Raw genomic sequence first — 13741 nt, 5'->3', positions numbered from 1 at the left:
AAAGTAAAAACATCATCACTATAATTCTTTCCGGGAGGTTTCCTTTTATTTCTTCAAAAATAAGTTTGATAAGGTTGATTGACATTCATAATTTAAATTTGAAGAAAATTATAACAAATTGCAAATGGAATTGTTCTCGTATATATAAGGAAAATAAACATTAATGTGAGACAAAATCAAAACATTTCCCAATATTTACAAAACTGATATCGAATGTGAAATTCACAATCAATATATCTTTGCAAAACAACAAATGAAAAACATGCAAATATTTTTAAATGTGTGTATACGCGGTTTCGAATCTGAAAATACTCCGTGATACACCTGTGGTGAGGTGAGTATATCTTCAATCATGTTTAAACACACACCAAAGAAGTCATTTCAATTAATTAAATGACGTCATCCGAGTAGTAGCAGACGACAGTATTTGCTAGGCTCTATCTAGATTTCATTTTCAAAAAAGAAAAAGAAAACGCAATAGTTTGGTGAAGTCAAAATAGTAAGAAATCAGGAAATTGCAGATAGGTGATTAGGTTAAAATTGTCATTCGCTTGGCGTTCAAATTTAAGAACCTAAAATCTCCTCAATGGAGATCAAATTAATATATACATATTAATACTGTTAATATATAACATATCGTTTAGACGTGATATTGTATGTTATATTATCGTCAACTTTTAGTCATAAATTCACGCATAAAAGACAAGCAGTTGTGAGGTATTTTTGACCATACTTGCATATCTCCATATGCACAGAAAGTCAATAAAACCGATGGATAGGCTGCCAAGTAGATTTCCAAATATCATTTTCCAAATATCAATTTGTCTTTGTTACCTTTGGGGAGTAAATTTTTGCCCCTTCTTCTATTCGTCTAGATATCTGAGTATGAAACTTGCATTACTTGTCGCGTTTTCCAGAATCGCTAACGCCAAACGAATGACAATCCACTTCCCTAGTCATTGGAGCTGAGCCTCCCTTCCATCATCCTGGCCCTCAATTGCCATATCAGCAGCGCCCCCATCCTCGTCAGAAGACGAGTCCGAGTCACCGCTCGCTGAATTGGCGGCTAAAGCTACGATGGCATTTGCCACAGGATGCCGTCTTACGTTAGGAGGTCGCTCCGGAAATTGCACCTGCTCCTCTAGTTCATCTCCATCATCCTCCTCGTCGTCTCCATCTTCTTCGTCGTCGTCGTCATCTTCATCTTCATCATCATCGCCACTGTCATCCACGTCATCGCCATCTCCAACATCTTCAAACTCCTCGTCTTCGTCTTGTCTTCCGTTTCCCGCGGCGACCGCGGCTTCTTGATTCGCTTCTCCATTCTCTTGGTTTTCTTCCTCCGCTTCGTGGGCGGGCTGTTGATTCTGTCGCGGCTGTCGTCTGCCGTCTCTTTGTTCTTGCTCCTGAGCCTGTTGTTGCATGACAGCGGCAGCCACGCTGTTGTGGTCGTGTTGCAGATCGGCTACCTGTTGCATATTTGCGTGACTCGGTGTTAGAGTCGGCGGTGGTAGTTGACGGTCACGTGGCCATGTGAAATCTTCCACGTTCGGTAGTCCGTTGACGACACCGACACTCAGGGCGCTACGGTATACGTTCATGTCACAAGCATCGTACCTGAAGTTTTCAAATGAAGAAAGTAAATGAATATCAACTTGAATGATTTGCAAAAAAATAATGCACCTGTTTATAGGAGCTTTACCTGCCTTAGTGAATATAATGTGACTATATTAACGAAGAAATCCGTAGGTAGGTTCATCTCAGCCATGTTAGGGCATTTCAAGTTTCAACCCGTAGCCATGCTCGCGCACAGAGAGGTTACTGCCGAGTACTGTGTGCCCCTACCGAATTTGTGCTCAAAATTCAAAGCTAGGGGCCTGTATCAGAGATAGGCAACAGTCCAATAAGTTATGGGATATCGGGTGATGAAGTGATTAGGATAACGGAGAGGAAGCCAGAAATTGATAGGGAAGTCGCTATTCCACCCGCTATTTCTTATTTCCATCCTTTCGCCTTTATACCGGATGAATACATCAGCTTAAAGACTTCCATGTTCTATTTCGCTTTTTCGAAAATTGTACAACTTTCGAAAATGTCTTCACTAGCACCAAAGAAATATTTGAAATAGTTTTAATTTTTTCACCCTCAGCTTGTCTCTCTTCTCACCCACTTGAGGCTCCCTCCCTCCCCCTCCACCCTCTTCATATCCGGGAAAAGACCTAACAGTCCATTCACGTCCAGATCTATGGAAGGACTCCAATGTACATTATTTCGCCTTTAAAGAAATCTCACCACAATTTTCATATTTGGTGATATGAAATGTCTTACCATTCGTTGTTGTCCGGGTCATAACATTCTACATTGTAGATGGTTGTTATGCCGTTGAATCCTCCGATCACGAATATCATGTCATCCAAAACCGCCACACCGAAATTACTGCGGTGTATGTACATACTCGGACAGGTTTCCCACTGGGGCAAACCGGCTTTCCATCGTTCCATCGTATTTAACCGGGTGAGGCCATTGAAACCACCGACAGCATAGGCATAGTCCCTATGGAGATACAAGGATTTGATGGTTTGTTATTGGTGTTTTATTAGCGAAAGCAAGAAGCGTTGCAAGTGTTCCTCAACCCCCCCCCCCACTCCCCGGCCCAATCATCGTGACGTCATCAGTCAATGACCGGCAATAGAAGTTAAAGTTCTAATATATAAGCATCAATATAACCCCAATTTATGCTTGTTATAAGTAAACAATCTACGAGTAATATTATCGAGAAGCAGAAGAGTCCAACCATTCCCAGTTCGAGCCGAGTCCAAGTCCACTAGGACCGAGTTCACTTCCATCAGGGTCTGAGTCAAGTCTGGGTCCAGTGTAAAGTGGACTCGAGTTCCCCAGCTATGGTACACGGTGTTACAACAGTTACATGGCAAAAAGAAAAAAATCTATCCTATAAGGTTAAGGAAGGAATAACGTGTATTTCACACCCGAAGTGATTGTCGGTTTCAAGAAGGCATATAACAATAGGAAATTCTTAGCACTGAGTTTAGTTAATCACGTTCTGTTATTCGCCTCATTAGAGAATTATTACTTCGATGTAAATCCCCGTGACTTGGAATCGAAAATGGTTGACGGTTTTGTCGTTTTTTAATAATAAATAGATCAAATAAATCAGTGCTAGTTACTAAGTTATTAACTTTGGATTTGACTTCTTACCTGAATGAGACCACGCCCACACCACTCCTTCTACTGAGCATGCGTGGCAAATCCCGCCATTCATCCGTCCTTGGGTCGTAGAGCTCAACAGAGCCAAGACACTCGCTGCCGTTGAATCCACCTACAATGATGATACCATCTTGATGTCTTGTTGAGCATGCGTCACTTCTATGATGGTTCATCGCTCTGACGAGTGACCACTGGTTTGTCTGGGGGTTGTATCTGTCTCATTGAAGGATTCAGAATATTTATGTCACCGACAAAACGAAAAGAAATATACAAATAATTCTTTGTAAATTGTCAAATATGTTTCAGCGTTCAACTGAGGTTCCATCAGTTCCAATCATCAAAACTCATTTTCTCCGATTTGCCAGATAGATTCAGACATTTGGAGTTTTAAATAAAGACGAAATTATTCATGCATTGCTGAGTCTCTTTCAAAGGGAACACCAAATTGAAACTGGTAGGGGTAAATCCAATTTAATTAAGAAGCCATCTTTTCTGTGTCAAATTCAGCCAAGCTTTCGTCTACAAACATTTTCCAACACTCATTAGTTCAGTACGTGTGATCAACTATATATATCAGCCATGTGTATGTATTGGCATCCTTAAATAACATTTTCTCTTCGTACAGTCATATTCTGCTTTTTCGATACCGACATTTTGGAAATTTATGACAAAAGAACGAAACATTTAAAAAAATTGAAAGTACGTGATCAAAGTGGATATGACAGTCATTCGAAATTAAACCGTTTGCCCTTTGACCTGACGTGTATAAATCTGTTTTTACCTCTCTACTGATCTTAACCTCGTGTGCCCGTCAAAACCTCCCATAGCGTACAAGCATCCACCTAACGTCGCGACACTCACATAACACCGTCTTGAATTCATCGGGGCCACTTCTTTCCACGATTTTGTAACAGGGTTGAAACACCGGACACTGTTAAAATACTGGTTACTGTCAAAACCGCCTACTGCATACAATTTTCTTCCCAGAACCGCGATTCCCATGTAAGCTCTCGGGCGGTTATTTACGGTATCTACTAACACCCAACGGTCCGCTCTGGTATCGTAGCACTCAATCGCACTGGTTGGACTACCTCCACTCCAACCGCCGATTGAAAACATTAGTTGGTACGGTAACCGCGGTCTCGATATAACAGAACTCGGTCCATCTACTTCAACGCCATTGAAATTATACGTGTAATGTATCGTCTGCAATACTATCGGTTTGCATTCGTTGCTGTCTTTAATATATTCATGTCGCTTGATGTTGTTCATAAAGTAGTCGGTATTTATCATCCCCAACCGTAGATGAAGTAATAACCGGTGTATATTTTCCTTTCGGTTTCCCTCGTCGTGGCTTATCCATTTTAAGACAGATTCAAAGACGTATTCTTCCATTTTGACATTAAGCCTGTCTTGAAGAAGTATTTCTTCGAATTCTTCGACGGCGAGCGTCTGAAATTCTGTACTTATTGTCTGAAGAGCCGTCTCCTCAAAATGTACCAGAATATAATCAAAAGCTTCTTTCTCCAACTTGAAGCAAAAGTAAGATTTAGCATATCGCCAGATACCGATGCAATTCTCCGGAGACAGTTGTTTCACAAGAAAACGACAGCACATATCCACGAGCCCTATAGAAAGGATAAAAAATTAAAACAATGTGTTAATTTTAACGTAACTCAAAATGTATAGAGAAGATGAATGGTTCCCAGAAATGCCACAAATTTTATGCTAGAAAGTCGAAGTGACAGATGGCAACGGACGTCTGATAATGGACAAAGATTTGGACCCCATGCATATAGGTCTCGCACCAAAATTAATTGTTCCATTGACTTACACACTAAACTCGTCACTTTCAAGACCTGCCAAAGCATATAGTTTTCAACTGATATATCCTACCTACCACATGATAGCTAAGATCTTGGCCTATTATGGCATTTGCGAGCTTCCATATCATGACCGTTTAGATTTTGAGCTAGAAGAGGAGCAAGTTTAGCATTCTGTACCCCCACCCTTCCATCTGCTCGCACGGAGTAATATCAACATTTGACCAAAGATTTTCTAAACTAGTTTATATCACCTTCGATCCTCCCTATTTTCACACCATCTGTACTTTAAATTATGCTCTTTCACTTAAAGGCAGAACAATTAAACGATGACAGTAAATGATAACATGCTTAAACAAGCTTTACCGTAGGTACTTTTACCTCTTTTCTCGGACGGTTAACCTTTTGAGCGGATGAACACTTTTTCTAATTGTGGTGAGGTACCTATAGAAGTTCTAGGGAAGTAGATGGTTACATAACGTGTTGGACCACTTTCCTAAATGACCCAATATGAGTTATATATCCTTCCCTCTCGTCAACTCACCCCTGATGTTGAACTGATCCGCTACCGGGAGAAGTTTGCCAACGTTATATTCTGTTATGGTGGTTTCTCTGCTGTATGCGTACTCCAAAATTCGTTCCATCAGCTCCGGAGTAACTGACGGTATCTTGATGACGTTTTCGGAAGTTTCGTGCATTCCATTCGTAAACAGTGCTCTAAAATAAAGACTATTTGCGGCAAGAATGACTCGATGGACCGGAAACTGTTTACCCTCTACCTCCAGGATAACATCGCAAAGTTGCTGATTTCGTCTCATGTCATCTAATGAAGTAAAGATGGCCATGGCTTCCATTACATGCCTTAACTTCTTCTTCAAAAAGTCCCAACGGTAATTATGTTGCTTATCAATGTTGAAATCTTTCTGGTTTTACGCACAATTGAAAAAAAAATGACTTGGACAGTTCTGCTTTCTTTGCAAGATTTTATGTCACATTGATAACATTCATCTATCACGGTCAAAGCTTTTTTTGTGATACAGATTCAACGGCTGTTGAATTTTATGAAATTATCGCGCGCATTTTGCGTTGTTACTACGATGAACACGGATTCGTGCGTATATATCTGTGCTCGCCACTGTATAATGACTCATAATACCGTTGCTTAGGAATGCGCTTGTTTAATTTTAAATACACGCGCTACATTATTGACGCAACATTGATCAAGTAATTGGTATATGTTTTCGTGCATAGTCTTGTATTACCGATTGTGTAAGGCTGTTTTAGTTCTACGTTGAACAATTAGGATGTCAACATAAACGTATATGAAACCCTTTTCGTGTAATGATCTTAGATGAACACCGAATTATGTCAAATCCTCTCTCTCCAATGAGCGTCCATGCGTGAAGTTGTTTACATCCACCTCTGAATCCATGCTCCGTGTAGGGACTGCCACTTCAGACCGACGTGAGTTTCACACAGCAATTCAACACTGTCTCAAACACTGAGGGAGGTGAAGACACCTCCCCCCTCCCCATTCATCGTCACTGCAATGTACAGTAGCCGGCCATGATGAAATGGAGCCGTTTTGACTTTATAACGCTTTTTTCTTCAATGGCATATCCAGGATGTCTCGGAAGAGGGGCACGGGAGACAAGTATTGGTGGACTATCGATTAGATGTACATACTCACAAAACGTGAATAAATTATTCCATTAAGTACCTTAAAGTTATATTTGTATGTACCATTAAGTGCCATACAAAGTCACAAAATGAGCGGCCCGGGCCCGAGACCTCCGACTCCTGGATTCAGCCCAGACTGTTTATTAAATGGTGAAACCTCTAAAGCTTACGTGCTTACACTAATTGTTCTATTGACTTATACATACTAAATTCGTCACATTCCAAAGACATAAGATCATGGATTGAACGTTTCTTCAGTGGTATGTCATACCACTGCCAAATTCATTACCATGACCGTTGGAGCTAGAAGAGGGAAAAGCTAACGACGTTTACACAACCTTCAATTTGTAACTGCTCCCAAACTTCGAGTATAATCCCTCCCACTCCGTCAACGATGTTGTTTACTTCCGATTTATACACCATTAATCTACACTCTCCCAATATGCGAGCATGAAACGCAATGAGGTACTCTAGATACGAAAACGAAGAAGTATCTATTTCTTTGAGTTAATCATTTAGACGTATGTTATCATGCTGTATTATATACCTTCAGTATTGTATACGTTTGGCAGGGTGCCATTCTAGTGCCAAGCTATATAGTTTAAAGTTTCCCAGCCTCTCTGGGTGGGTGTTCTTTTATGATCTATGGCTGCTAATTTCCTTATCGTGACCACGCAGTTTGTCTTATTCATGTTACCGATGGTCAGGCTATGTAACGTACGTTTATGTGTATGCTAAAAAGACGTGCCACGATTTAATTGAATAGTCATTAACATATAATAGCCTAATGTGGGATAGGCCTACAACTTTTAACAGCGAAAAATTGAATTACTTAAACATTAATAACATAATTATTGTACTGAAACTCCACTTAAACCTTCCAATACTGGCCAGTAATACAGTCCATGCAGACTCTCAATAGGCCTATTTGGTTTATTGTCAATTTGCATGGAGTTTGTGTAGGTATAGCCAGCGACAGAATCCGATGATTTTAAACAGAGGGAGGTATGGCCCTGTGGTTATTGAAGCCGACTCACATTCACGTAGGTCTGCCTCAACCCCACCCAACTCCCTCCCCTCCCACCCCACCCGAAAAAAGTGCATTCTGAGGCAAATTTAGGCTATAAATTAGGTCTATACACCTATAAATTAGATCTATACCTATAGGTCTACACACAAGGTTGTGATAATAATTACTTTTATTCATTTGTGAGGGTCGAAAATGTGCTGTAAACCCTTCCTCTCCCGCCCCTTCTCTTGGATCCATTGCTGATGGCGAGATACCAAACAAAGTTACCATGCTTATAAAGAATTTACGTGTTGTTATGCATGCTGCATGATCCATTTTTATCAGAACTATTTAATCTGTCTTGTCATTTGCAATATTAATCATACTGCAAAGCACATTGATCTCAAGCAATCATTCATTGTTCTGCAAACATGGTTATCGACAATATTTGACATTTCTTTGGTTGTGAAAGTTATTCAAGCTGCGGATCTGAATTTCGTGTTGTAATTTCAAAAATGAATGTGCTCAATCATGATAATGCATGCCTTGCTTGTTAATCCAGGCAGGAAAAACGTGAAACTTAAAAAGTAAGTCGATGGGGAAAAATATATTGAGTATGGTACCTAGCGCCATCAAATAGTAGTTAGGGTTAGTTGTACGGTTCTGCAACTTACAATTATGTTTGCATTGGAATGCGTATGGCGCATGTGAATTGATTTCAGGATAACCGATGACTAGATTAACACATGAAAGGATGTAATTGAACCCTTTTAAGCCCTTTCTGTTAAAAACCCAACAACAATGAGGCACGGAAAACCGTACAGGCGCTGGGGAGGAGCTCAAAAGAGGGTTAATTTGCTAAGGAATCTCGTAACTGGTCTTGTTCGTTTCGAACGTATCGAAACGTCAATTGCACGGGCTCATGAATGCCAGAAATATGCAGAACGTGTGAGTTATTCACTACTAGTCTTAACGGTGTCACAGTTATCGATCACAATTAATTTGCGACGTTACACGTTAGTGACAATAGGCCTAACGTTAGGCCTGAAGTCTTAGGCATTGTTTGACCTATGTTCATTCATACTTAGTAAAGATTCCTAAATCCTATTGGTCCATTCAGGTCAGCTGACCGTGGTTAATCCTGTGAGTAACGCACGGTAAAATTACGGGGCATCACTTTAATAAATCTTTGGTTATATGTAACCAAAAATATTTTGTTTTATGATTTTTCCCCCACACAAATGGTAGTATATGAATGAACGGGGTTAATCAACGGTCAAGCGTGCATTACTCACATGATTAATGCACTCCGGGTGTTAATGCGATCGCTGGATGCACTCGGGCTCCGCCCTCGTGCATCGCTTGCATTATCCCCGATCGTGCATTAATCCTGTGAGTAACGCACGCTAGACCGTTGATTAACCCCTTATTATAGGTAATACATGATTATCGCTTTTAAATTAGTTGAAACAGACTACATGCTATAGGTGAACTCGTGTTATCTCACGAAATACCCCCCCCCCTCCCCACTCCATCTACAAAAGCATACAGGTCTGGACAACGTTTTAAAGAGTAACAGTAACAGAGTTAAACTGCCTCAGCTTCCCCACTGTTCTGCCCTTGCACAGTGTTCCCTTTTATTTTTGACCCAGGTTGCTGAGGTAATGTACAGAGTCAGATGGACTGTTTTGATTTGTATGATAGTGAGATTTACAAACTTGATAAAATTTAATCTTATTTACTTCTAACTTTGTAACTTAATATCTGTTTTTTCCAACTTGTAAGTTGTAGTACCTGTTTTTTCCTCTGATCATAACCAATTAAAGTTCAAAGTGGCGCAATAATTTCCGGTTACGCATGCGCAGTTGCTTTAACGTGGCTATTTTTCCAACCAGGAGTAACAATAATTTCCGTTTACGCATGCGCAGTTGCTTTACTTTACTGCGCATGCGTAACCGGAAATTGGCCGATGTCGTAAGAATAGTTTATAAATAATTGTTACTCCTGGTCGTAAGAATAGCCACGGCCATTAAAGTTCTTAAACTGGACTTTGCAACAAATTATTTTCCATAATATAACTCGATACTAACCATCCACTATGGAAGGTATGTTGTAAGCATATCAAAACATTGCTGTGGAAGTAAATTATGAAGAGAAACTTCCATATAAATCTTTGAATGATACCATTTTAAGTTATGTTTATATTTATCAATTTTTTCTTGAAGATTATATATGTTGCAAAGAGAGGAGACAAGGACCCGGATGCTATGAGAGTTGCTGACTTTTGGCTCACTGTGAGTTTTCTGTTTGTATTCCCTTGCTGTGAAAGTGAAAGATTTATTAGTCACAATGATATCCAACAAACTATGTCACCAATTGCCATGGCACGAGGGTGCACCCTCATGATTGTTATGGAAATGCACAGATCTTCGGTACTTGTTCAATGTTTGTAAAATAATAGTACACAGCAGCCAAGCAGAATGAGATATCTTTACTAATTGTTCTAGCCCAGACAACTATTTGTTTGCCCCTAAACTGTTAGATTGAATTAAGAAACTTAGAGGTTTAGGTTATTTTGGTTAACTGCAGCCTGATTTCAGGGACACAGCCACAGGGTTGAATGGAGCCAGTGGATGGACAGGAGTTAGACCAATGTTCATTGGTCTTCATACTATTGCAAGTGGTTGCACCATTCCCATATCATGTGACAAATACATTGCTGTGAAACTTACTAGGGACCACATCCTCCCCCCCCCCCCCCCAAATCAGTTACCATCGTGACCCAAACACAAACCACTGTTTTAAATCTATCACATTGAGTATTCCAATCATGTCAAATAAATGTTTTGTTGGGAGTTAGAGACCAAACATACGTCATGACCTTACTGTATTGCCTTTCCTGCACAGGAATGTTTCATGGTTGATGAGAAAAATTATTCCTATTGAGTGAATGACTCATAATGATTCTCAATTTTCTATTTCTTACACATTTCTTACAGGACAAAGCTCAAGTTCACAAGCTGTTCAAAGTGTTGGGTCAGAGATACACTCATTCCAATGGCCCATTCACTAAAATTCACAAAGTTGGAGAGCCAGGCTTCCTAGGCAAAATGACAGCCTTTATAGAGTTTAAAGGAAACCCATACCCACCATTACAGCCATTTGAAAGGAAAAATCCCAAATGGTTGATCAATGTATTACTGCAAGGTGCTCAGCAAGATTTCCATGATAGTGGACTAGCTCAAAAGACTAACCATAACATCACAAATGATAGAAGCATGGACAGGTTGTCTGATGCTGTCAGTGAAGTGAAACTGGTGTCATCAGTAGAGGGCACTGTTGTAAATGAACGGACAGGACTATCAGATGGACATGATGGAAAGAATTATGAAGGGACACCAGTATAGTCACAGAGCAAAGACCAAAGATGGATTCCAGATTCGGGCCCACGAAGCTTCAATAGAGCAACTGAAGTTGTGACTGATTTGCCCCGTGGAGAGAAGCGTATGTGTTAATTGTTTGGAAAGAAGGTGTTGATTTATTTAAAAGAAAAGCTCACAGCATCTTTTGTATTTCTAGACATTGCTTTTCATGAAGTTTAGAAGTTTGATTCGTAAAGAAACGAGAACTGTCCTGGTGTATTCAGCTTGATTTGAGCATAGTCAAATGCAAACTGTTGCTTGTGGGAGTAGTCTCAAATTTATGAACTCTTGTGTTGAACTTTCTTTTCATATTTGAAATTTTGGATATTTTGCAACATCTATTGTTTGGTAATGTTATTGAGAGACAACAGTACATCATGTTATAAGAGAGGAAGTGGGAAAAAACATGATTGAAATAAAAAGAGAAAATGAAAATTGAATACTGTAACTTTTGCTTCTACTTAATATCCCTGGTATAATAGTTCAATGTCCCAATCTGGTAGTGGGGCTTGGGTGGGATGGGGCTGGAGTGGGATGAGGCTGGAGTGGGTGGGAAAGTGGGGGAGCTTTAAGCTTTGAAGAGTATACTGGTCATTGGACCCATTAGTTATCATTTACCATGAATTAATGGCAGGATTGTGACTACAATCTACAGAGGCTGTATTTACCAAGTTGTAAAGAAAAGTTGGAGGAGAAGGGAGGGAGGAAAGATATAGGTGGAGGAAGAGTTAGAGGAGATAGAGGAAGATAGAGCAACAGAGATACAGTAGGTCTTAATGTAGGTAATACACTGCTTCCAAGTGATAACCGATGTAAAACTCATACATAAATTTCTCAACAATGATGTACCTTTTCCATTTAGAAGTATGGTCTATGTTTTCTCTCTCTTAAAGGCATTGAAGACTCGCCCCAAACTGTGTGCCACCCTCTGAAAAAGTTAACTTTCAGTTGCTTGCAAGTGAAGTTTTTTTCTTGTCACTACAAAATGCAGACAGTGATGAAACGTGATACCTTGTTACCTTTTATCTAGACCTGAGATGTCCATCGCAATGTGTTGTGGGTATTGACTGTAGCTGTATGTACTGACTGTACACTAGTGTCTAATTACTGACATAGCAAGCTGAGTGTATTTTCTGGAATCGATGGTGGTGTCTAACACTTCTGTTACACATTCGAAAGTAGGTCAGATTACGGCATGAGACATTTCTTTGTGCTCGAATCTGCACACCCTTTAAAGTACATACAACTGTAAACCACAGCTTCTCAATAACGATTTCAGGAGTATGTCAACCGAGCACACTCCAGTTATAACGACATTCCTTAGCATACAATGTATGTGGAAATGTTTGACCTTGACCTTTTTGTTGTTGTCATGTCTATTTCAAGATAATGATCTACAAATTTGGTATTTGCTACAAGACCATGACGCAAGGTGGCTGCGTGATAAAGGTGTCACATGCCACCAAAGATGCTGGTAGTATTTTAATAGTGATGTAGTACTGTCTCCAGCCATGCAATAATACTTATCGTAGTAGTACTTGGTGGTATGGAGCACAAGAATCAAAGTAAATGTTTTGAAGGCCATCTTTGTTCTCAAAGACAGAAATAATAGTTACTTTGGGCTGAAACTTCAACAACAAGAATATTTACTGCTACTATCAAATAATAAAATAAAACATTCTTCATTACCATGACAACATTTCTTTGCAAAACTGAACACTCAAACAATTGATATGAATAATTTGGCAGGCCAAGAATTTCCAAGTGATTTTCAAAGCTTTTGAGCAATTTTGGCTAGGGAAAATATGACACCAATTCTGAATAACCCCCTTTAATGCCTGGGGAAGGATTTGAATCTGGAGGTATGTTATTATCTGGTAGATTTGATCTCTTCAAAGCAAATACCAACATTCAGCCTCAGTGGCGTAGGAAGGTACTTTTGAGTGGGGGGGCTGAAGACTGATGGCCGGCCTGGGGGAGGGGTGCCCCCTCCCCTTTGGAATTTTTTGCATTTCCAGGTGGCCTCAGATGCAATTTGGTGCAATATAGCACACTTCAACACCCACTCCATTTTGAAAACTTAATTTTGTATTTTCACCTGGCCTTAGATGCAATTTGGTGCTCCAAATGAGATTTTTTTCTCATTTGGAAATGAAAAGGGTTTTCTGACTTGCGAACCGGGGGGGGGGGGGGGGCGGAACGATACTTCCGCCCCTCCACATTTTTCACTGGGGGGGCTGGCGCCCCCCCAGCCCCCTCGGTTCCTACGCCCTTGTTCAGCCTAGACCTACATCTGCTAATCAGATATACGGATTACCATGCTAATTTATTCATGATGTGGTAGCAATGGTAAATTTTGTCATTTAAAGCAAGATTAAATTGACAGTCTCAATGACACAGCAGTATTCTTGATTATTCCTATCAGTGGGAGAACCTAATGTGATAAAAAAAACAATTATTGCACATTTCAGGTTTGGATAAGTATATTATAAAAATGAGTCACACATTATTCTTTTTCCATATTTTTCCTTCTTAAGCCCTCACAATTGACCCTGGGCTCTGGCCTCCTAACCAACATCTCG

General features: G+C 40.0%; 2 protein-coding genes across 2 annotated transcripts; one reads left to right on the top strand and one right to left on the bottom strand.

Moving 5' to 3' along the window:
• Nucleotides 1-19: 19 nt before the first annotated feature.
• LOC139958574 (uncharacterized) lies at nt 20-6084 on the bottom strand. Its single transcript, XM_071955725.1, has 5 exons — nt 5593-6084; nt 4007-4853; nt 3217-3438; nt 2329-2553; nt 20-1617 (listed from the first exon to the last, which is right to left on the bottom strand). Exons 1-5 carry the CDS (start codon nt 5900-5902, stop codon nt 957-959), a joined length of 2265 nt encoding a protein of 754 aa, XP_071811826.1. The 5' UTR covers nt 5903-6084; the 3' UTR covers nt 20-956.
• A 2372-nt stretch (nt 6085-8456) lies between these two features.
• On the top strand, nt 8457-11599 carry LOC139958580 (large ribosomal subunit protein bL17m-like). Its single transcript, XM_071955733.1, has 3 exons — nt 8457-8685; nt 9963-10031; nt 10737-11599. Exons 1-3 carry the CDS (start codon nt 8539-8541, stop codon nt 11142-11144), a joined length of 624 nt encoding a protein of 207 aa, XP_071811834.1. The 5' UTR covers nt 8457-8538; the 3' UTR covers nt 11145-11599.
• Nucleotides 11600-13741: the final 2142 nt, after the last annotated feature.

Source organism: Apostichopus japonicus, chromosome 18, assembly GCF_037975245.1.
Source record: "Apostichopus japonicus isolate 1M-3 chromosome 18, ASM3797524v1, whole genome shotgun sequence".
Lineage (NCBI taxonomy): Eukaryota > Metazoa > Echinodermata > Holothuroidea > Aspidochirotida > Stichopodidae > Apostichopus > Apostichopus japonicus.
Note: the sequence above shows the minus strand (reverse complement) of the source record. Positions and strands in the feature narration are given on the sequence as shown.

Coding starts and splice junctions, on each gene's coding strand:
- LOC139958574 (XM_071955725.1), bottom strand. CDS start 5,902: ATGGAAGCCATGGCCATCTTTACTTCATTAGATGACATGAGACGAAAT. Junction 2,554..3,216: donor GTGGGCGTGGTCTCATTCAG/GTAAGAAGTCAA, acceptor GTATCTCCATAG/GGACTATGCCTATGCTGTCG. Junction 1,618..2,328: donor GACCCGGACAACAACGAATG/GTAAGACATTTC, acceptor TGAAAACTTCAG/GTACGATGCTTGTGACATGA.
- LOC139958580 (XM_071955733.1), top strand. CDS start 8,539: ATGAGGCACGGAAAACCGTACAGGCGCTGGGGAGGAGCTCAAAAGAGG. Junction 8,686..9,962: donor GCCAGAAATATGCAGAACGT/GTGAGTTATTCA, acceptor TTTTTCTTGAAG/ATTATATATGTTGCAAAGAG. Junction 10,032..10,736: donor TTGCTGACTTTTGGCTCACT/GTGAGTTTTCTG, acceptor CATTTCTTACAG/GACAAAGCTCAAGTTCACAA.